This window comes from Phascolarctos cinereus, unplaced genomic scaffold, assembly GCF_003287225.1.
Source record: "Phascolarctos cinereus isolate Bilbo 61053 unplaced genomic scaffold, phaCin_HiC Scaffold_5;HRSCAF=322, whole genome shotgun sequence".
Lineage (NCBI taxonomy): Eukaryota > Metazoa > Chordata > Mammalia > Diprotodontia > Phascolarctidae > Phascolarctos > Phascolarctos cinereus.
Window position 1 is genome coordinate 103,704,387 of NW_027555958.1, and position 25,168 is coordinate 103,729,554.

Consider the following 25,168-nt stretch of genomic DNA (forward strand, 5'->3'; position numbering starts at 1 on the left):
TCCATTTATCTATTTTAATAGTGTACAATAGTTACATGTTGGGGTATGCTGTTTACAAGTGGTGTGATAACTGTTAAAATAAACTGATAACATTTTCCAGCTATTCAACAAACATTTATTAAGTGGCTATTCTATGTTAGGCCAAGGGGGAAACAAAGATTAAAAAACAGAGTCCTTGCCCTCCAGGAGCTTACAGTCTAGTAAGGTATAAATGACATAGATACCAATAATTATAATACAAAATAGAACACAAGTGCTTAAAAAATACACACCAAAAAAAATGCTTCAAGAATCAGGAGAGAATTTCCATCTTAGGGAGGATTAGGGACAGCTTTGTAGAGGAAGGCCTTAAAGATAGGTAGAAATTGTCATTTGGCATGTTATAGAAGCATTTCAAGTAAAAGAAACATTAAATGTATATCATACAATACTATTGCACAGGTAGTAAAATCATACTTACAACCATTGTAACATCCTGTTGTAGCAACAAGGGGTTTGTTGTTTTCAGTTTGGTGTAACCAGACCCTTGTGACATGTGAAAGATTTAACCTTTAATTTTTTTCTTTAAAATGAAGAGATGCATCCCTGATGGCCATGAGGAGGCGCATTGAAGGTTTAACACCTGAAGAAATCAGAAATCTTTCCAGAGATGAAATGCATATGCCTACAACCATGGAGGACTTTGGAATGGCGTTAAAAAAGGTTTCTAAGTCAGTATCTGCTGCGGACATTGAAAGATATGAAAAATGGATATTTGAATTTGGATCATGCTAAATTCTTTTTTAAAGTAAACTGTGAGAAACCTGCCTTATGTTGTTTCAATAGTAATGAAAAGTAGTATTTCATTGCACTGTTATATTTTTTTAAACTTTCATAATGATAATTATAAAAGGAACTCATGATTCTGAATAAATGTAATTTTTTTAAGCTGCAGGGAAATTTGACTCAATTTGTTACTTTTGCACTAAATCTTTTTTACTTACAAGTATTTCATAATTAACACTTATTTTAGGACATACCTTCCTATACACTTAGAGATGACACCTCGTTTTTCATTGTTTCATTTATTAATAGAGGAAGAAAGCTGAGCAGCCACTTTGTAATCTAAGTAGTAATGGAGCCAGCTCTGACTTCAGGCTTATTTGCTCATGGATATAACTTTTAAGAACTGTTTTATTCATTTAGGTAAACCAAAGGGGAAATAACTTGGAACAAAGACCTACATTGCCCTTCCTCCTGCTTGCAGGATTCTGTGCAAGGCTGGAAGAAGGCTTTTCTCACTTTACCTATTTCACTAGTCATTTGAAGAAGTTTGCAAGAGTCTTACCTGGCTCTACTTTCATGTCCCTGAGTAGTAGAATGTTGCTGTAAGGGCAGGTGAATGCTTATTTTCCAAAGTTTTATTCAGAACTTGTTCAGCTTATTTTGGGAGCTAAATCTAAAGCATTTTATAAATGATACAGAATTGACAAATCAAATGAGTTATAAAACTTTAAATGATTTCATTTATATTTTCCCTTTCTAAATACACAGAATAAATTTCTATGTATAAATTTGCTTTTAAATACATACCAAGGTCCCATAAAACTAGAACTGGATATTTGAACATAAGCAGAGACCCTGCCATCTTCTGGAGATTTCACTAAAACATTGCTTTTTTTTATTTAAAACACTTTTTATTTAAAGCTTAAGTAAACTTTCTTATGGCTCAAAATAACTTGTGCCGTTTTTAGGTATTCCACTGAAATACCAGTGTTAATAAATATACTTAATATTTAAGTCCATTCATATGTTAATTGCAATGAAAAGCGAAGTCAAAATAGCTAAGTAAAACCAAGCAGGTCACTACTAGAGTCTTTTAAAACTTTATATTGTTTGCTCACTAAAATCTAGTAATATCATCACTGATTTATATTGTGGGGAATGAGTCACTAGCATAAGTTTTGACCTATCACAACCCAGTAAGTGCATATACCCAACTCCTTCCCTCCTGAAGAGATGTCTTTTGCAGCAAGAATGTCACCTGACAATTCCATTTGGATCCTGCTAAGTAGCCGTAGTACAGGTACAATGAAGTTATAATGTATCTCGAGGGTCTTTACCAAAATCATAAATATTATACAAAATACAAGTCAAATAATTTTTTTAAGTGTTTAATTCAGGGGCTTCTCTTAAGTTTAGCTTTTCATAAAGTGCTTAAAGTAAGACCTCATACATTACAATAAAAAAATTAGATATAATTTTCTTAATAATAAGGCATCTGGAATTATTGGCATAAAGTCCTTTTTGGTAATGCAAACATAGGTACTGCAAGTCTTCACTTTTTCTATTTCAATTTGGCTAATTTTACCACTCTCCCATTCTTTAGGAAGTCATATGACATTACCAGTCAGGTAATTTCAAATGTTATATCCTCATTCTTCAATCTCTCTTAGAAGGCCAAGCTTAGTTTATGGCACGGTCTTTCAATATACTTTTATTTCTTATTTGAATTATACTTTTTCATTAAATGACTGGAAATTATGAACCAAATGGCAAATTCCACAATGGGAAAATGGCATAAGGATGTGTTAAATACATATCTTCTCTTCAAGATTATCCTTTGATTTCTCTGTAGTCTCTAAGAAGTCGATCGGGTAGTACCTATGGTAGCCCACTTTATCCAAGTGAAGAATTCCCCTGAAATTGAAAAGGATGTCTTATTGTAACACAGAGGATAGTAAATTTTCCTAGATAAGGAAATAGGTTTTTCTTCAATTTATTTGGACCAACAATAACAGATTCTAAAGTAACAGACCCACAAAAGAAGGGAGCTGGGACAGTAATAGTAATGCACTCTTAGGAAATGGGGGAGGGGAAGAGAGATGGGTGTGGGAGTACCACTAGAGCTTCCAGATCACAGGCTAGAGGAATGGTCCTGAGAGAAGTGGGAATCCCCAACTCACAGGCTAAGAAGAAAGATTATCTAACTTAGAAAAAAGTGTTATTTTTACCTTCTGGGCACAGAGATTGGAAATAAAGTGTTTTATTTTAAATACTTATTCTTTGCTAATAACAGTTTAATATGCTCTACTAATGGGTATGTAGTATACTAGTAATATACTAGTAGTACTACTGGTACCTACATATACTACTACCTATTGTTAATAGTATATCAGTACATAAATGAATGAAGTATGTCCGAATTATACTACAGACTATCACGTTAACTTCCTTCTTGGACCACGACAAAATACAAGCATCTAAGCACCAAGAGAGCTATGAAGAAAGACTAATAAAAGTGGATCTTCATGCACAGTCACAGTATTAACACAGCAGTGTAAATCAGCCATAGTCTTGAAGTATAACCCATGTTTCTAGGAAGGTGCTACCATTGGGAGAATGGGAGAGTGAGAGCATTTGAGTCTGTCCACGTGCCTAAATGACAAAGTGGAGTGGCAGGAAGAAAGGAAGGCTAGAGTGTTAGTTTCTATTAAAAATGAGAATTACTTACTTGGATTCATAATTAGGGAAAAGCACCTTTAAGATGGCTATTACTATAGCTGCTCCTATGATTCCAAGCACTATGATATTCATAAACATAAAAAGTACTGGGAAAACATTGATCCAGAATTTACACATATATTTTCTGAACTCCTCCATCAACTGACAAATTACCTAAAAAGAAGAAAAACGGTTAAGATGTGTGGGGTCTTAGCATTAAAGATGGTAGAACTAAATCAAGACAGATTCTTCATCTTGCTGACCACTGACAGAAAAGGTCACAAAACATGTTGATTTTACCCAGTATAAATTCATCATGAAACTAGTCTCTGACTGATACTTTGAAATCCTTACCCCCAACCAAAATTTTTTCTCATATTGAGCTACTACTAAAACTTAAGTATCTACCTTTACGCCCCATGTTCACCGCACCTACCCTGTTTTAACTCCCCGTCCCTGTAATACCTCAGAAATTCTGTACCTCTGCCCATCTCCCAGAAGGAATACTTCTCTTTGTAAAGACTGGTTCCTCCACTTGTAATCCTAGATTCTAACTCTTCTAGGACATCTTCAGTTTTTCTCTCCCCTGTCTTTCCAACAAACTGCTTACAAACATGTTCATATATCCTCTCTTCTTTAAAAACTAAAACCCTTTCCCTTGATCTTTCTTGGGTACTTTACTCATAGGATTCCTACCACTTCAAGTCAAAATTTCATCTTCCCTCTCCACTTTCTTACTATCTAATGAATCCTTATTCCTTTGCAACTTGGCTTCTGAACTCATCACTAAAACTGCTCTCTTAATGACCTTATTTCCAAATAATACTTTCATCTTCTCAGTCATTACCCTCCTTTAGTACTGCTAGCCACACCCTGACACTCCTACCTCCTTGTTCTATCATGACATCACACTCTCCTGGTTCTCCTATCTTGATGACCATAACTTTCCTGACTCCTCTTCCGTCCCTCAATGAGTTCAAATTCAGCATATTTAGACTTCCTCCTAAGATGGACACCTGAACAGGAGGAGATACACCACCCAGCTCCCATATACCACCTCTAGCAAAACCCTAAAGTTCACAGAAGACCAAATAATAATCCAAAAATCCAATGAGAAAGTACAGTAAGTGACTTTTTCCATCAAAGAGCTGCAAAAAATGTCAGCCAGAATCCTGAAGGTGATAGGAAAGCATGACCTTCCAGCAAAGCCAGTGCCATATCAGGCTAAGCTTCCAACACACCCAGAGATGGCACACACAGAGTCTTCAAGGCTTTGTGTCCATAGGTAGCAAAAGTATGATGCTCTCCTGACAAGGCCTTTGGATGGCCACAGGACCTTAAAAAATGTGAGAAACAGCAGTAGAAAGTAACCAAAATAATGCCCCAACCAAGACAGCCCAAGCTAGGTGCCCTGAGGTCTATAAACCTCTATCATGAGATGCCAAAGAGAGCAGTAAAGAGTCTTAGGGGTGAGAGAGGGAGAGCAATGAAGGTCAGCAGAAGAACCCCAGGGACCCAGGACAAGATCAAACTTGGCTAATGAGCTCACCAAAAAAACCCAGCAAGGTGGGGAGCCTCGCCCCAGCACAGAGCCCCAATTCAAGAACTAAAAGCTAGAAAGAGGAGTAAATCAAAACACCCACCAGTATCACTAATTATTGCAAATCTAAGGCTCTCCAAAAGGAAGAAGAAAGTCCATAATAATTGCAAACAGATACTCAAAGGAAAAAATGGATTAAGTGTTCTCAAGGGAACACATCAATACCTAGAAGAAATGAAGCGGGGTGGGACTGGGGGGTGAACAGCCCCTATTAAACCCAGAAGACAATGTAAAGATAAAGCCCTCCTTTAAAATAACCACAAAAAGGTAATGTCAGCCAAAATCCAGAATACCCACATCCAAGGAAAAAAAAATACTACCAGCATCTAGGAAGAAGTACAAGTACACAAGAACGGATAACTTCTATTATAAACCAGGGGAGATCTTGGTTTATTTATTATTATTTGTTTACAAAAGGTAAAAATGTAAGCTTACAACCAAAAATACTATAAAGCTGAATAAAATCCTACAAGAGAAAAAAAAGTACCTTTAATGTAATAAGATATTCTCAAGCACTGGCTATAAAAACAGACCAGACCTGAGTAGGAACTTGGAATACAAACACAAGAGAAATTTACCTAGAAAGATAAATCTCTGTGAGAAATAGGAAGAGACTCTACGAGAGTATAGTGCTAACATTCTCATGGGGGAGAAGCGACAAGTCTTATTTCAGAACCTAAATGCTTTTCATTATTGGGGTTGCTGAGGGATTTAGATAAGAAAAAACAAAGGTCATGGGGGGGTGGAATGAATCTGTTCTGAGGATTTAAGAGGGCAAAATGAGACGTACTGGAAAAGAAGAAGAAGGGAGCAGAACTTAGTATTTCTCATAATTGTAGTATGCAAGAATATACGAACATGAAGAGGGGAGAAACAGGCATCAGATGAATCTGACTTTTCTGAGATGGACAAAGTAAGGTTGAACAACATACAAAGAAGTTGGCATACAAATATATCAGGCTCAACAGGGAAACCGGCTGGGAGGGAGGATTAAGAAGGATCATACCAAAGAGGGAATAGTCACAAGCAAAACAAATCTGATCTTAATGGAGGGATTAAAAGCAGAAAAAAAAGAACTGGAATCTAAGGGAGTGCCCATCAATTAGGGAATGGCTGAAAAACTGGTACTTTGATAACTGGGGCTGGTCTCTATTACAACCACACCCACCAAGGTAGGAAGGAAATAAGTAGTTAATAAGCGCAAGCCTGCTGTGTGTCAGGCACAGTGCTAAGGGCTTTACAGATTTGATTGTTTGATCCTCACAACTCCCCTGAACACATGTGCTACTATTATCCCCACTTCACAAATGAGGAAATTGAGATAAACAGGTTAAATGACTTGTCCAGGAGCATTAAATTAGCAGGTATCTGAGGAGGGATTTGAACTCAGCTCTTCCTGACCCTAGACCCAGCACTCTACTCCCTGTATCACCTACCTCATCCATAAGGGAAGTTCTTCCCCCAATGGTTCAGGTGTTTTTCAGTCATATCTGACTTTTCATGACCCCATTTGGGGTTTTCTTGAACAGGGGTACTACAGTGGTTTGCCATTTTCTTCTCCAGCTCATTTTACAGATGAGGAAACCAAGACAAACAGAGTTAAGTGACTTGCCCAGGGTCACACAGAGCTAGTAAGTGTCTGAGGCCAGATTTGAACTCGGCAAGATGAGTCTTCCTGACTCGAGGCCTGGCACTCTGTGTGCTGTGCCACCTTGCTGCCTGGTCTTCCCCAACGTTGTTATATTGTTGATATCACAGTTCCAGTTAAAAAAAGTAAAAGATAAAATTATCACATAAAAATCACAAGATCATTTTTATTTTAAGGGGTTTGCAGGGCTCCAACCCTTTAGCTTTCTATTACTTTTTGTGTGTTGCGAATTCTCTTTTCTCATAGTGGCCTACACTTTAAAGACAATAAGACATACTGATATTTACCTTATATGAAGATGGAGGCTCTGCTCTCAGAGGAGTTTCTGGTAACTTGCCAGGCAATGTGTCTTCATTTATAGTCGTTTCCACATTCCTGACAAGGTACTGGCTGGTTGTTTGCAATGGACTAGGACTATCTACAGAAGTAGGAAGACAGAAGTTAACTGAATGCTTCTAGCTTCCTTTATACTCTCTACCACTAACTTTAAGGTCAGTGAATAAGATTAAGGTCATAAAAGTCATAGTATGTACAGAAATCAGCATTGAAAGCCTAATTATCTAGACTTTTTATGTGGCATGTTTAAAAGAAAACCATAAAGTTAACCACATCTCTCACTGAATAGAAAGTGAGGTTTATCTGTTCTTTAAAAACATTACAGAAAACTCAAAAATAAATTTTAACTGAAGTAGCAAAAAGGTTTCTGGATTTTCAAAAGTGAAGTAACTTTCCCTTTAAAAGAGGACTCTAAACCAAAGATACTCGAGTTCTACTTAAAAGTAGTTATGGCAGAAGACATCTACCATACCATAGAATGGCAAAGAGATCAGAGATCTGGGGTTGTAAGGGATCTCAGAGGCCATTTAGTCAACCTCTTCCTCTCCTCCCTGTCCCCCTCCAATTTTACAAAAAGAAACTAAGGCCAGGAAGGTTAAATGATGCCCAAGGTCACAGGTAATAAGCATCAGAGGGAGGATTTGAACTCAGGTTCTCTTATTCCGGTCAGCACTCTTTCCTGTACCCTGTACTACCCATGTCTGAAAAAAGAGACTCCTATAAACCCTTGAATATAAATCCAAAGCAATACAAATGACTTTCTGAAAGAAGCTTATTCCTTAATAACATTATTGTGATTAAAATTTTGCATCAGCAATTATAAATAGTAAAATTTGTTATAAGGATGTAGGACAAAGCTCAGGCTGGATCACATCTAGGAAAGTGCACTGTACTTCCAATGATCTCAAACTGCTAAGAGATATGAAAGTCCCGTTCTCTTTTAACATCACTATGGAATATCATGATCTTAGAAGAATCAAGTGACCTAAGTGACCTCAAGGGCAATGGAAAAGGCACATGGTGGGTCTAAGTAGGCTGTGTCAATTTACCGCTGAATTTGTGAATAACTGTCATGACAAATCGTTGAGAACGTGTACTCCTGAAAAAGCTGGCGGGCTAGCATCTCTATCAAAGAATCAAGAGCAGGACAATGAATCCCAAGTGTTCTAGTAAGATCCATGAATTTAAAACAGAGAAAACAAACGTAACCTACCTTCCTCTTCTTTGGACCAGGGAGAACCTACAGACTAGAAATGTTGCAAATCCTGACTTTTATGGTTGCTTCATCTGTTAGTTTTGCTTAACTTTTTCTTTGTTGTTATAAGGTGGACAGGGAAGGGGTTTCTATGAGGAAGGGAGGGTCTATTATTAACTTAAAAAAAATATTAATAAAACTAAGAAGAAGAGTAGCACCTCCAGTATATAGAATGGATTCTTCAGAGATCAGGATTTATGGAAAGATGTAGACAGGAGAAGGTATGAATGGGTTGCAATTCATACCATCTATGCAGGTATTAACTGATTAATGGAAAGGGTATCCACACCAATAAGATAACTGATTCATTAAAGCACTGAAGTATACATAAAATATTTTAATACTCAGGTGTTAGACAAGTATTCATCAAGGAAGGTATTTTTCTTAACTCATTATTTACTCAGTTCATATATATGTATGTATGTTTGTATGTGTGTGTGTGTGTGTGTGTGTGTGTGTGTGTGTGTGTGTAGTTACCTTTTCTTGAGAGATTAGGAAGTGTAAATAAAACATCATTGTCTCTAGGAATAGAATACAGTATGCTTTCCTCCAAAGGAATGGTATAATTTGAACGTCTGTGGATTCTCTGGTTCTTAACTAAAATACCAACTTCAGTCACATCCTTTTGTTGAGCCTATGAAAAATGAAATAACCAATTACTTATTGTTTTAAATAATGGCACTGTGTCATACATAAACTAAAACTCCATTTTCCTGTTTGATCCCTTTCTGTAGGTTGCCAACTACAGTAACCTAGAATAATTACTTTTTTCCACATTGGGAAAAATTTTGCAATCTTAATATATTTTTGTCTGCTTTGGCACTCTCTTTTGCAGGTTCTACTTTCAGTTCTATTTAATTTAATCCATAGCCATGTCCAACCTGTAGCAGAGGTGAAAACCAAGTCTAATTGCTTCATTTCCTCCCTCTAAGCATATTCATAAATGAACTAACACAAAGGAATGTAATTGATCATTTTTACACTAAATATGACAATAGAAACATGTAAAACAAAAACTTTTGGGGTTTAGGAGGCTCCTTTATGACTAGGGAACGTCAAAACTTAAATACTTTTTTCCAAATCATCAGAAACATGATAGAAGAAAACACAATTTAAAATCCACAAAACTCATGGCACGATTGCTTACAATTTTTAACGTAACTACTAAGTTTGAAATAAGTAAGTGTGCTCTCTTACTTGCTTCCCATCAATCTCTACTACCTCTTCTTGGATGGCAATCATTTGCACATTGGAACTAGATGCCAGAGGCCACTGATGAACTAATATCCGTACACTGACAGTTCCAAAATATCCCTTGACCTTCAAGTTTTCTGAATGTTCATCTTCCACTATCAAAAAGGAATAATGCTGTTAAACAGAAATAATCATAAAATAATTTCTCTTACTTTAATTAATTAGTTTAATGATATTTACATAGAACAAAACAGCCAATATTGCAGTCCCTCTAATGGCTTTACCTTTTCATCCCCATCCTCACTGTTGATGCAAATCTACAAGAATAGCATAGATAAAATTGTTATCAAATCTTATACCTACTTATATGCTTTTGAAACAAATAAATGCTGAGTAGTCCAGAGTTTCTACGAAATGATGCCACTCTAGGAACATCTCTAGATTCTCATGATCATTAGTAAGGTGTTATCAGAGTCAATCTTGGTAAGGTATGTCTGTAGAGCAGCCAAGAAGGAACCCTGAATATTAGTTGCCTCTAAACAAGGTACATGCACCCCAGCTTCACAAGGGAGCCCCAGTACAGTAAAGTCTTTTAATCACCCATGGCAGTGATGGGGAGTTGCTAGCCACCAGCTCTTCCCTAACAATAATGCCCACCAACTGCGAAGGTGGGAAAAAGCAACAGCAAATGGCTTGGAAGTCAACCAGGGAAAGCTGTTAGATGTTAGAACATCTAATGGCAGAAAATAATCAGCAGCTGGAGCATCCTGCAAGATGCCACAAAGCAATGCACACTAAAGGAACTGCTGCAAAATAAATCCTACCACTTAGTTTCTGTCCCTTAAATCATGATGATCATGATGTTAATTATGACATTTTTATAGCACTTTTAAGGTTTGCAAAGCACTTTACACATGATATTTAACTTGATCTTTAAAATAAGCCTCTGCAGGGCAGCTAGTTGGCACAGTGGATAGAGCACCGGCCCTGGATTCAGGAGGACCTGAGTTCAATTCCGGCCTCAGACACATAACATTTACTAACTGTGTGACCCTGGGCAAGTTACTTAACCCCACTGCCTAGCCAAAAATAAATAAAATAAAACAAAATAAGCCTCTGACACAGATGCTATTACTTTTCTCATTTTTCCTTCCAAATGGAGACTGGCTCAAAAAGGTCCCCCAGGATCACCTAGCTTTTAAGTGTTTGAGGCAGGATTTGAACCCCTATCTTTTAAATTGCAAGACCAGTACTCTATTCATTATAGTATGTTGCCTTTAAGTGAGTGTTGCCTTCATGTAACTGATGTCAGTTAAAGGATTATTTACCAAACAGGAATAAAAAATGTATATTTTTTAACGTAACAGAGATATGATGTGGCCCAACCTGATCCAGTTCTAGAACCTTCTGTCAAACTCTTTAATCACCTAGGATTGGACATAAGCATGTGATTTCAGTAAATACCACGATGGATTATTATAAGCATTACTGGAATAACTGGTTTCTCCCATTGCAATCTCATCTACCTCTACGGCTTCAGTAACACATCTCTGCAAACAAAAGCCAAATCTGTACCTCCAGCCCCAACCTCTCTCTTGAATACATCTTGCCACACATTTCCAGCTGCTGCTTGGACATCTGTACCTGAGTGTCCTACCAGCAGTATCCACACAAACACATCTAAAACCAAGCTCCTTATCTTTACCAGCCCTTCCCTCTGCCCAAGGGAAAAAAAAAAGTTCATCCTCCTGACTTTCCTGTTTCTCTTCATGGAATGACCATTTACCCACACAAGAGTCTTGCTGACTCCAGGTGTAATCTTTGATTTCTCCCTTTTCTCATCCTTCACATAAATCCCGTCCATTTATCTATTCCCCCATTCCACTCCACTGCCACAATCCTACTTTATTACTGCAATATCCTTTTAAGTGCTCTATGCACTTGTCCCACCCATCTAACTCCTGTAATGTGCCAGACTAATTTTCCTAAAGCACGGCTCTCTGATCAAGTCACTCCACTGTTCAAAGGCCATCAGTGGCTCCCCATTGGCTATGAAATAAACCCCCCAGCTCCTCAGCCTGGTGTGCTGTTCCTCCCCAAGTTAGTTCCAAACCTAATCTTCAATCACTTCCTTGTACATACCCTCTAGCACCTTTTTTCCCAGTGCTCATATTGCCTCAGGCACTTTGGTGAAAAAAAAAACCCTGCAGAGACCCGGGTAGAGAAGGCACCCACAAATGGGGAGGTATCAGAGTAAAGCCTGATGTGGTGAAATGGGCACCTTTCCTGTTCTCAGAGACAACAAATGACCTGGTGGTGATCATTGAGGATAGAGGACCCTATGGACATGTCCCATAAAGGCATGCCCCTCATACCCAGTCTCCTCAACCTCAGACATCTGTGAGCCCCTTTGAGAGCAGGAACTGGGTTGTTGTGGTTTATTTTGAGGGTGTCTTTATTTGTATCCCCAGCACTTAGCATACTACCTAGCTCATAGTACCTTACTCAATGCTAGCTGACTGACTGACCATGAAGCACTTCTAATCCAGGGTCCTGATCCTTCTCTAAATATTCCCAACACTTAATGTTACCTCTCTTATGACATAATCACAGCCTGTCTTATAATTTTGTGGACATCTTATTTCCTCTACTGTGAGCTCTCTAAAGTCATGAATTATGTCTAATTCACCTTTGTATCCTCCATAGCACCATTGCTTTACACAGGGTGGGTGGTAAATGGTTATTTGCAGAACTAATAGATTTTTAATTTATTAGCTATCATTAAAAGGCAGCCTGTGGCCTGGCTAAAAATTGGAAAGCTACCCAGTACAACTGAGAGCGTGATCATGATTCCTGAATACTTTATTCACAGAATCTTTCATTTATTTAAATGGTTCCTTATCTTTGACATTCCTAACATAGTATAAAATAGGCAGCTAGCTGGTTCTATACTAGGACAGAACACTACTTGCAAGAAAGAAGACATAAGATCAAATCTTAGACACTCACTCATTAGCTATGTGACCCTGGACAAATCACAATCTCTCTTTGCCTCAATTTCCTCTTCTGCAATATGAGGAAAATAATATCTGCCTCCCAGGGCTGTCATGAGAATACATGAAATAATATTTGTAAAGTGCTTTGCAAATATTAAAGTGCTATATAAATGCTAGCTATTATTATTAATTTTTTAAAAGTATGGTGTGTGATACATAGTTGCCCTGGATTTTGAGTCAGAGGGTCTAGTTTAGAATCGTGGCTCTGTTCTATAATGTGTGACTTGAGCTAAGTCATTCTCCTTTCTGGGTTGAAGATTCCTGATCTCTAAAAGAAAGGGCTGTTTTATAAGGTCCCTCTCAACTCTAGATTTATAAGTGAATGTAAGACTTTCATGTTAGGTACTACCCCTTTCACATGCAAAGTCTGACAGCAGAATGGACAGAAAAAAAGCTAACAACAAACAAACCATTTGTGTATAGAAAACTGATAGAATCAGTTGGTGTGAAGAAACTCTGCCAGATAAAATGGTGAACCGACAGAGTCTTTCAGATAAATGAACTGAGAGGACTTGTTGGAAGGCAGAAATAACGATGATTGAGATAACAACGGTGGTAGGGTGTTGTGGTCTACCAGAGCATCTGCATGTGACTAACTTTTAGGGTTTTGAAGTTTATAACTAAGAAACTGCAAGTCAAGTAACTAGGGACACTGGGAAGATTATATAAAGACTTTTGACAGAGAGGGGAATTTATCTTATAGAGCAAAAACAAGTCAACCAACCATTAGGAAACTCTGATTTGAGACAATGAAGAAGCCTTAGGAAGAGGCAGAGAGAAGACATGAAAGGCTTCCAGCTGCCTTCAAGGCTGGAGCAGCCCCCAGAGGCTCAGTGGAACATGGAGGGCTATCAGGCTTCACTATTCTCTGGTTCCATCTATATGGGAACCTCTTGCTGGTGCCGTTAAGTTTTGCCTCTGTTTTACTGTGAACTATGAGCTATGCTGTGAGAAAAATATTGGCTTTGGGTTGAGCAAAGGAGAATCCCCTATTATTTGAAAGTCTGAGGAGTTCTGCAGGACTCTGATTTAAGGGAACTGCTTGGCACCAAACAAGTACAATGTTGATATATATAGTCTGCTAAAACAGTGCAGCCTTTCCTCAATGTCTTATCAAGGGTAGCTATGAGCTAAAAGAGCTTGTCACTACTTTATTGGCTTATTGGAAGAGAAGAGCAGTTTTGCCTAGCAGGAGAGGGCCAGAAGGGGAGCAGCTAGCAGAGAAGTATCTTTGTGTAATGTTCCTAAAGAGACTAAAGATGTCAAGGTTGTGAGTTTCCCAAGAGAATGTGGGTTGCCCCTTTCATGTACCTCCCTACTAGATTTCTATAGGTATGTTTCCACTACTCCATGTATACTGTATATCAGAGGAAAACTGTGACCAAGGTTCATGAGTATACTTATATTATAATGATTCTTATTTTAGTCTTTTATTAGGTAAATGTTATAATTATTCCTGTTTTACATTCTACTAAGTAAATATTATATTTTTGCTCTTGCGTTATGCTGAGTAAATGTTATGATTATTATTGCTTTTGTCTTGTTTTTAGTAAGTTTAAAAGAGTTAAAGGTGTCATGGTGATTTTTTTTTTATATAAATGGAAAGCACACCTGTGGAGGCTCAGAAGCTACAGTGACAAGTAGTAAGACTCTTTCCCCCTTGCCACAAACATACACCAAAGTTACTCCTAGGGTCCTGAGAGTCCTGAATTGTAAGACATAGTGGTATATCCCTCTCAGGGAACCACAGAACTGCTATTGTGAGTATGGGTTGGGTGAATGAACCAGCTAGAGGAGAAAAAGCAGAGATTTATGCCATACCCATGCTAGACTGAAATCCATAACATTCCCTTTTCCCCCCAATCCAAATAAACATTAACTGCCTTGCAAATATGATGAAAAAGGACTGGCCTTTTTCCTGACAGAGCTTATAACCTAGGATGGAAAGAATATGCATGAAAATAACTATAATGATGTGTTAGAATAAGATTAAGTCCCTAAGAGAAGTTTAACAGAGAAGAAGTAATTTGAAGGCAGAGGGACTACTTTTGTTTGGAGGGTGAAGAGTGAGGAGGAGGAGGCCTCTAAATTAGATCTTGAAAAAAGTGAAGCCACTATTTCAGTAGCCAAGAAATGAGATGGGCATATGCTTCAGGTGTAGGGAATAGCATGAGTTTTTAAAGGGCAGGACAAAACTGGGGAAACCAGTTTGGATGGAATAAAATGTACTCAGAGGAAAGCAGTATGAAACACCAATGGCAAGCTAAGCTGAAGCCAAATTATAGAGAGCCCTAAATGCCAGCTTAAGGAATATGTGTTTTATTTTATAGGCAGTACTGAGTAACTACAGATTTTTAGTAGAGAAGTTATACGATCAGACCTGGACATTAGAAAAATTACTTTGGCAGCTACATAAAAGATGTATTGAAGAGAGAAAAAAACCGGAGTCAGTGAGATCAATTAGGAGCTTATTACAACAGAACAACTGAGAGATAAAGAGGACCTAAACTGGTTCACAGCACTGAGCAGAAAATAGGAAAAAGGTGCTAGAGATTATGAAGAAGTAGAAGTGGTAAGACTTCTCAACTGATCAGATGTGGGGAGTGAGCAGGAACAGGGTATCAAAGACTATGCTGAAGTTTCAAGCATGGGTGACTGGTAGGGTGATAGTGCTATCAAAAGAAATAGGCTGGGGCAGTTAGGTGGCACAGTGGATAGAGCACCAGTCCTGGAATTAGGAGGACCTGAGTTTAAATCCAGCCTCAGAAATGTACTAGCTGTGTGACCCTAGGCAAGTCACTTATCCTTGACTGCCCTGCCAAAAAACATAAACACACTAGAAAGTACAGGAACAAATGGAACTTTCCTTTAAAAAAAATAAGGAAATTAAGAGAAGCAGGGTTTGGAGGGAAGGTGAGCTCCATTTTGGATTGTAGAGTTTAAGATATCTGTGAGACATCTAGGTGGAGATGCTGAATGGGGACTTAGTAATGAAGGACTTTATCTCAGGAGATAATAGAATTGAGAGTTGACTGCATCAAGTCAAATCAATATGCATTTATTAAGTGCTTACTATGTTTCAAGATCTTTGTTAAGTAAGCACTGAGGATACAAAGAAAGGCATAAACAACCCCTGCCTTCAAGAAGCTTGCATTTTTATGAGGGAGACAACATACAAATAATTATGTGTATAAAAGGAATATACAAGGTAGATGGAAGGTAATCTCAGAGGGAAGGCACCAGCATTAAGGGAGATGAGGAAAGCTTTCTTGCAAAAAGTAGAATTTTAACTGAGTCTTGAAAGAAGCCAAGAGGTAGAGATGAGAAGGGAAGAGATTACAGGTATGGAAAAAAGCCAGTGAAAAGGCACAGATTCAGGAGCAGAAGATGGTGTGTAGTGTGCAAAGAATGGTAAAGGGGACAAAATGCCATCGGATCATAGAGTACATGGAAAGAAGTAAAGAATGCATAGAGGCAGTTATTGAAGCCATGAGAGTGCATGAGACTGCCAAAGGAGAAAACAGCGAGGGAGGGAGGGAGGGGAAGAATCTATGACATTACTTTGGAAGATATCCAAATGGGGTAGGAGGAGGCGTAGAGGAACAGGAGCAGGAAAGTCAATGAAGGAGCAGTCAGAGAGCTAGAACAACCAGAAGAAAACAGTGTCACAGAAGCCAAGAAGGAGAGAGAATACTAAGAAGAGAGTGGTCAGCAGTGTGAAATGTAGTGATCAAAGAGGAAAAGGTAATTGGACCAGGCAATTAAGAGGCCACCAATGACTTTGCAGAGATCAGTTCCAATATAGTGTGGTCTGGAAAGAAACCAGATTGCAGATGACTAAGGAATGGTAAGAAGCAGTGAGTAAAGGCTAGAGGAGAAAAGATGGTGGCTTGGAAAGGTGACAGGGTAAAGAGACAACTGAGGAAACCTGAACACTTTGGCAGCTGGATGGGAAAGAGCCAGAAGAGAGTGAAGGACTGGAATTTTTAGTTTTAGAAAATCTCCATAAAGAAAACAACAGACTCCTAAGGGAAGTGTGATATTGCACAAGAATTATAACCAGACTTCAAGAAAAGCTTTTTGCTGTTTCAGTTTGCTGCCAAATGGATGTCTTCCCAGGGACGCCCTACATTCAGGAAATGAAGATAGATGTGTGAATTTTCTTTATACATCATCGAATCATATTGCAAATGTAGAGCTAGAGGGACCAGAAATCATCTGGTCCAACCCATTTTATAGATGTTGAAATAAGGTCCAGAGGCTAAGTATCCTTGCCCAAGGTCAGAAAGGTAGTAACTGGAAGAGTAGGTATTTGAACTCAGGTCCTCTGGTTTGCAAATCTAGTACAACATCCTATAAAAGGTCAGTTATTTGATTCAAGTTTAAAAAAACAACAACTGTAAAATATCTACTGTGTGTAAGACACTGTGAAAATAGGGCAAAAACCGTTAAGCAGCTTACAGTGTACTACATCAGGGGTTCTGAAGCTTTTTTTGTGTCATGGCCCCGCTTTGGCAGTCTGCTGAAGCCTACCCTTCTCCAAATAAAGTTTTTAAATGCATAAAATGAAATACAAATAAAATCAATTATTTTAAAACACAACCATCAAAGTATTTTTTATCCACTAAGCCTATCCACTGCGCCACCTAGCTGCTACATTAAAGTATTTTTTAAAACAAGTACACATGGATCCCAGGTTAAGAATCCCTGTAACACGTAACCAATATGTAAATATATATATATATATAATATATATATGAAATAATATAAAGTAATTTCATAGTGTCACAGGTAAGTACATTATTATTACTATTAATAGAGAAATGGCAAAGGAGTTTGTAGAAAGCACTCTTTTCCCCACAGTCAATACCTGAAGGAGTTCACTAGGTATACTATTTTGCTTAAACTGGTATATAAGCAAGTGGTGATTTTTAAGGTTCTAATACAATCAACTTCTCTCTAGTCAATAAATCTGACTCCCACTGTAAATTAAAGGTGTTTTCCTAACTAAGCAGTGTCATAAAAAAAAACCCAAAACTTTCTGAAATTATGATAGACGGGAATAACATTAGAAAAGAGCAGTATTATGATAGAACAAGGCACATGATTGCCTTTGGCAGTTAAGTGTTACAGTGTCGGGATGGACAGAGGACTGGACTCAGGGTTGGGGAGACCTGAGTTCAAATCCTATTTTAGACTTCTACTAGCTGTGTGAAAATGAAAGTGGCTAAAAAGAAAAGTACTGTGGGTAAGAATAGAAGATATTAAAGCCTTGAGAAATAAGGAATTCCTTCTGCTTTTTCAAGTGATATGAGGACATTGCTATTTCATCATTAGCAGTAACATCACTTAAGTGATGTTGACCTACCTTAGATGTAGCTCCATAAGGTCCAACCTCAAATGCAAGACCTGTATTTCAAGAGAAACAGTGTACGATGCCAGGTATAGCCAGCACTGAAGATGAAGAACTAAAGCTGTAAACAACTATAGATACTATTTATTCCTATAATAATGCATACTAATAATTTACATTTGAAAAACATGCATCTAGGAGTTCTTTATTTCTTTCTTCTGAATTATTAAAACAGAAGTATTGTGGAAATAATCTAGTGGTACTCACCTATGAAGGTCTCACCCCTTATTCGGGTTACTCCACTCTTCAGGGAGAAGTCATTTACATATATCTGCCCATTCTCATAAATAATATTAAGAAAAACCTTAAAATAAAGCACAAAGTTTGCATGAATTCCAATGGTTTATTGATGATGGCAAAAATGTTATATTAAAAAAATAGTACAACTAAGTATGAGTTGAGATCAAAAGACTAAAAGACAAGGAAACAAGTATATTCAATTCAGATAAACAGCAAACTATATTCAAAGAATATGGAAAAGAGGACAAACCTGTTTCTCATGGAACTCCCCATCATCTTCCAGGGTAGTCACATTAATTTTGATACTGTCCTGCAAGTAACAATAACATTACTATAGCAGGAGGTAAAAGAGAGTGGACAAATCTGAACACCCCCAATATCTGGACCTGAGACTCTGCAGGTGTGGGCAACCCTGGATCTCTATTTGGAAGCATCTATAAACTCTGTATGTGAAAGCTGCCTATACAAACACACCTATACCCTCTATCCTTTAAAAAACCTCTCTAAATCTGACCATCACACTAGCTGCCATCCTGTATCTTCCCCTTCTCAGCTAAACTCCTTAAGAAAGCTGTCTATATAGGGTGACTGCAATTGTACCCCTCACACACACTTTTAAATCCTCTTTAATATATATTCCCACCTTTTTTTCTGGTCCTCCTCCAATCTGTCTGGCTGCTTCTCCAGCTCCTTTGTTAGACCTTCATCCAGCCCACTAATATCAGGTAGCCCCCGACAGTTTCTCTAAACTACGGTATTTCACTTGGTGATCTCATCAGTTCTCCTGGGTTCAGCAGTCATTTCTATGCAAATTATTACCAGACAGATCTCTTCAGCTTGAATCTCCAATCTTGCTGTACCAATTTCCTTTTGGACATTTTAAATTTAATATCCTGCACACATGTTAAATGTAACACATCCAAAGCTGAACTTACTATCTTTACCCCCCAACCCTCCCTTCTTCCTAATTTTCCTATTATTGTTCAGCATACCACCATCTTCCTAAAGACTCAAAACCTAGGTGGCATTCTGGGTATCTCTGTATCACCTATCCCCATATCCAATCTGTTGCCAAAGGCCTGTCAATTTTACCTTGGTAACATCTCTCATATATACCTCCTTCTCTACTGGGACACTGCCACCACCCTGATATAGGCCCTCAACCATCTCGAATTCGGACTTTTATTATAATAAGCCTGATGGTTGGTCTCCCTGCCACAGATCTCTCCTCACATCCTGGCCATAAGCTGCCAAAGTGCTCTTCCTAAAGAACAGGTCTGATATGTCAACCTCCTACCCAATAAAATCCAGTCATTCCCTATTACTTGCAGGATCAAATATAAAATCTTATTAGGCATTCAAAGCTCTTTATAATCTGGCTCCCACTGACCTTCCCAGTCTTGTTATATCTTATACTCTGTAATCCAGTATCACTGGCCTCCTTGCTGTTCCTTGAACATCTCCCAACTTTGTACCCCGTGCCTAGAATTTTCTCCCTCCTTCTCTTTGCCTCCTGACCTCCTTTAAGTGCCATCTAAAATCCCACTTTGGGGAAAAGAAGCCTTTCCTGATCCCCCTTACTAGGCTAATGCCTTCCCTCTGATGATAATCTCCAATTTATCTTGTATCTATCTTGTTTGGACACAGCTGTTTGCATATTGTCTCTCAGATTGTGAGAGCTTTCAGAGCTGGGCTTGTCTTTTGCCATTCTTTGTATTCCCATTGCTTGGCACATAGCAGGAACTTCATAAATGTATACTGACTGGCTGACTGGTACTTAGTAAGTATATTGACTGGCACACAGTAAGCACATATTAAATACTTGCTGGCAAACGCTGACTGACTGATTTACAAGTTGTCTATAACTTAAAGTTTTAGAGAACTGTCTGCAACCCTGAGGGTTCCCCCCCTCAACGACCTCAATTTCCTACACAGCAGACAACACTGCAGTAAGAAAAATGATTAGAGACTCTTTTCTCTATCATAGTTACACATAAGCAAAAAGTCAGTTTTTTGGCCAAAACAGAAGAAGCATTTCTCCCAAACTCTCCCTTTTTATTTTTGCCTTGATCAATAAGGGATTCCTGAAAGGAATTCTAAAAATGAGCGTGGGTCAGTTCCACAGCTAGTCCAAGTTTAGGTTGCATTTAGGTTATGCCCTAGAGTATACCCAATTCCTGTGGCAGTCCTGAAAATTCTTTAGACTGAGATAGTCCTTCCCTTGGCATACCTCGGTCTAAATCTAAAGCCCAGAGATGCCCTCTGCAAGAAGAAAACTAACATCCAATTGGCTATCAGATCTGGATATGATTATTTCCATGCCAGCCTTTTAATCTGAGTTGCTTTCTTAAACTTTTTTTTTGTCAGGGGACCTGCGATTTTATCAGTATCAGGAGTTCAAAGTGAAGAATTTCCCCTACTAATAAGCAATGTAGATCAATAACTTTTCTTCAATTAATAGTGTTAAGAGAGATGCTTGGATTGGGGAAAGGTTAAGTGATTTGCCTAGGGACACACAGCTAGTATGTAACAATGGTGGAACTTGATCTTAGGTCATTAGGACTCAAGGCCAGCTGTCCACCTACTTATCAGACTTAAGCTTATTAAATGGACCTAGGTTCTGTGAAGTTTGGATTCAGTCAAAGGGCTTGAGGACCTAGAGGGCCACACATGGCTGGCCGCAGGTTCCCCACCCCTGATCTAGGTACTATCCAGAAAGTGTCATTCTTTCCCCCTCCTGCCTTGTGGACTAGTAACTTTCTCCAATATAGCTAACTCTGGCAAGCTATACTTTGAATCTTCTTTTTTTAAAAAATAGTATTTTATCATTTTTTCCCAATTACATGGGAAAACAATTTTTGACATTTTAAAAATTTCGAGTTCTAAATTCTCTCCCTCCCTCTCTACCCTTCTCCCTGAGGTGAGCAATTTGACATAGATTATAAGTGTAAAATCATGCAAAATATATGTACACGGTAGTCATGCTATAAAAGAAAGCAAAGACAAAAAATAAAACCATGAAAAAATAAAGTTTTTTCATAGCTTTTAACTTTTAGCTTTGTGTTTATGCTAAAATCAAGTTTTACATGTAACGATTTTCCAATGTTAACTGGAAGTTCAGGAATAAGAGCCAGGGATTAGAAGCCCACCTCCAGTACCACAGCATTTTAGGGCCAGAAGAGACCTTTTAGAGAATACATGGTCATAAACTGGGAGATGTAAGGGATCTTTTAAGTTATCTATTCTAACCCATCTAATTTTACAGTTGAGGAAACTGAGGCTCAGAAAGATAGCCAGCATTTATAGTTGGCACTGATATAATACTTTAAGGTTTACAAAGTGTCCAAGGTCACGTAACTAGTTAAGTGGAAGAGCCAAGACGTAAACCCAGGTTCTAATCCAAAACTCTTCCCAACTTTTTACCCAGCTGATCATCTATCCCACGTTCTGATTTTACACATAAGGAAATTGAGGCCCACAGAGATTAAAGTGGCGCACAAGTTAGTGGTACAGCAGGCTGGAACCAAATTTCCTGACTTCCTCTTTACTATACCACTCTGTCTCTTGGGTTCAACCAACTAGTCAATAAATATGTGCCAGGCACTGTGCTAAGTGCTGAAAATACCAAAAGAGTAAAAAAACAGTCCCTGCCCTCCCTTATCAACTCACTATTCCAATTCTCCACAGTGGCTCCCATGGTTCCCCCTCCCCAAATTCTCTCAGCTGAGAATCTTGCCTCCTATTTCACAGAAAAAAAAAATTGAGGCCATTCGATAGGAACTCCCTCTTCTCCCTTCCTCATCTTCTACTACTTAGGCAGCAGACTTCTGATTGCTGATTTCTCCTCCTTCACCCTTCTTACAAGATGAAGTAACCTTACTCTTTACCAAGGATTAAACCCCTTTTTCAAGAGATCCCCCCAGGCCTTCTCCTCTAACTCACCCTCCCTCTATCATCCACACTCACTTATTTTCAGTCTCCCCAACCATGTCTCCCTCCCTACTCAATGAACTCCAGTGGTTCCCTATCACCTCCCGGATAAAATACAAAAAGGCCCTGACCAGCATTCAAAGCCCTTCATAACCTAGCTCCTTCCTACCTTTCCAGTCTTCTTACACCTTACTCCACACCATGTACTCTTCAATCCAGTGATACTGGCCTCCTGGTTGTTTCACCAGCAAGACACTAAATCAAGTCAGCTTCTGGCATCCTCTCTGGCTCTCTCCCATGCCTAGAATGCTCTTTCCTCCTCCACTCTGACTACTGACCTCCTTGGCTTCGTTTAAGTCCCAACTAAAACCCCACTTTCTACAGAAGCCTTTCCCAAACCCTTTTAATTTAAAGCTGTTGCTCAGTGGTTCAGTTGGGTCCAACTCTTCATGACTCTGTGGACCACACTGTCCACGGGGTTTTCTTGGCAAAGTGGAGTGGTTTGCCATTTCCTTCTCCAGTATACTGGAGTTTGTTTACTTTGTATATATTTGTTTGCACCTTGTCTCCCCCATTAGATTGTAAGCTCCTTGGGACCTACTTGGTAATCTCCAAAGCTCTTCTTTTGGACCTGTTTTCATTCTGAGTTGTTTCCCATCTCTTAGTTATCCAGTTCCAGTCTTTTTCTCTTCCTAAATGACTTGCTCAGATCTGTCTCATCAAAGCCTTAGCCCTGAGCGGTCACAAATCTGGTTAGTGCCAACATTTAGGGTCTCTTCAGAGGGAGTCAGTTTACTATGGATCCTGGTTCTCTTGGCAATGGGTATGGTGGGAAAAGCACTCGAAGTGGAGTTTGAGGATGTGAAATTGAATACTGATTCTGCTCTTTCACATCTGTATAGCTTTGACTAAGCTATTTAATTCTGCTGGGACTCACTTTCCTCATTTATAAAATGAAAACATGGGACTAGACCGGGGGTGGGGAACCTGCAGCCTTGAGGCCACATATGGCCCTCTAGGACCTTAAGTGCAGCCCTTTGACTGAGCATTTGAAAGAACATTTGTTCTGTGATGTTTGGATTCAGTCAAAGGGTCATACTTGAAGACCTAAGAGGGTTTCCTGTGGCCTCCAGGTCTCAGGTTCCCGACTCCCGACCACTGGATCGCTTAAATGCTATTCTTTTTCCCTATTCGTTTTCAATGTCCTATTTTCTCAATGCAATGAATTCAGACTGAGTGAAGAATTCTCCAAAGGAAAAATGGCACTAGAATTACATATATTATGAGGAACATGCATAAATGAAGTCAGATTTCTTTCAACTGCCTCCCTTCTGGTGACCCAATTATTTTAAGGTTAAAGGTACATTCCTTTAAGTGCCACATCTAAACAAAAAGAACACTCCCCCTGATAACTTCTCCTATAAATAAAATCAGGGTTTATAGACCCACAATCCAGTATATCTGTGAACAACACTATGTTCTCTTAAAAAATGCAATAGCTTTTTTTTCCCCTTTTCAATTCCAAAAGATTCACTAATAGTGGCATCCCAAATCCTAGAGTAAACAAATTACTTAGATCCCAGCAGTCTGATTCACTGCCTGGGCAACAAGCAATCTAAATTTTTCTAAAATGGGATGGGGGGGGTTGGGAGGTATGGAGATCGGGCAATAACCAGAAATGATGAAACCTCACGAACTCAAAGCACTGTGGAAAGCCAACAGTGAGAATGAAATTATCTCAAATTACTTCGGTAGACACAAATGTTGATAGTCACTCTGTGTGGTGACTTCCTGGATTGCCCCCAGCAGAACTGAAAGAGTGTCTCTATTGTTTTCTTCCTACTTTAGACTGGTAAATAATGTCTTACCGCAAACATTAAAAGTCGAAATGATTAAGGGCAGGCACTCTGTACTGTGTCAACTACTAAATTTATGTTCACCAGTTTCAGACTCACCTGTTTCTTTAGATTCTGCTGACCTTGAACTCTTGGGACCTGCCCTGAAAAGTCTATCAGGGTGATGTTTTCCATTTCAAAATCTTCCTTCCTTATCCCTGCCATCCTAATTCCTATCTGGCACCGGGCAGTGGGCTTAAACTGTCACAACTAAACTTTTTAAAACTCTGGCATACTAAAAGGAAGTAAGCAAACGGTGTTAGGAAAAGCTTAACTTGGGATTTTCTCCATTTTCCACCCTTTTCCTTAGCTGGCAATGCAACATGGGTGGAATCCTGCACCTCAACACCCTTTGAAACGATAATGTGTATCTCTTTCTCTTGCCAGGAATGAAGCTTCCAGTGATTAAAAAGCGTAGGAATGCTCCAATAAGGCAACTTCTAGATTTCCCAACCTGGTAAACACTCAATCCTCCAATAACTACAGCCCCAGCTCTGCCCCCAGAAGGCGCCATTATGAAATATTAAAGTGACTGAAGATTTTGCACCCTAAGGTAGTAAACCCCATTGGGAGTGTAAATTGAAGCGGTTCCAGGGAGCAACAGGTTAACTGTGTAAAAGTTAAGCAACCGGAAATAGTTCCTTTTTTGCCCGTTCTCTCTCTCCCTCTTCCTCACTTGCCCTAGCTCCCTAAACTCTTCACCCCTTGCCCTTGCCCTTACCCACTCCTCCCTCCGCCGGCCCCAAGCAGGGGGCCTGACTCCGCTCCTCCTCCTCTCCTGCCTCGCTCCCCTGCGCCCCCAGCGCGGGCTCGGTCTCCTAGTCACTCAGTAGCCCCAATAGAGCCTGTCACCGCCCAGTGTGCCCGGAGGATGGCCCCGGGGATGCCCCCGCGCTGCCCGCGCCCGGAACCCTGCCCCAGCGCACGGCTTCCAGCCGGGCCACCCGCGCCCGCTCGCTACCTGGGTGAACGAAGCAGCTGGCAGCGGCCCCGCAGCGCCGGCCAACAACTGCCCGGGAGCCAGGAGCAAGGGCGGCAGCAGCAGCAGCAGACGGAGAGGGGCGGACAGCGGCGCTCCCTCCATCTTGGTAGACGGAGCTGGCAGCAGCAAAGGCGAG

The 25,168-nt window shown here is 39.3% G+C and overlaps 2 protein-coding genes across 3 annotated transcripts in view; one reads left to right on the top strand and one right to left on the bottom strand.

Annotated features, from left to right (window-relative positions):
- KATNA1 (katanin catalytic subunit A1) overlaps nt 1-939 on the top strand; it is a 32,670-nt gene extending 31,731 nt beyond the window's left edge. For both annotated transcript variants that reach the window (XM_020986588.2, XM_078155075.1), the window contains exon 11: nt 576-939. In XM_020986588.2, the coding sequence (XP_020842247.1) occupies nt 576-774 (199 nt within the window). In that variant the 3' untranslated portion in view covers nt 775-939. The remainder of the gene's footprint in view (nt 1-575) is intronic.
- On the bottom strand, nt 93-25,168 carry GINM1 (glycosylated integral membrane protein 1). The gene is made up of 8 exons (XM_020986591.2): nt 25,012-25,168; nt 18,476-18,535; nt 18,193-18,289; nt 9,520-9,671; nt 8,800-8,956; nt 7,019-7,149; nt 3,494-3,657; nt 93-2,679 (listed from the first exon to the last, which is right to left on the bottom strand). Exons 1-8 carry the CDS (start codon nt 25,132-25,134, stop codon nt 2,571-2,573), a joined length of 993 nt encoding a protein of 330 aa, XP_020842250.1. The 5' UTR covers nt 25,135-25,168; the 3' UTR covers nt 93-2,570.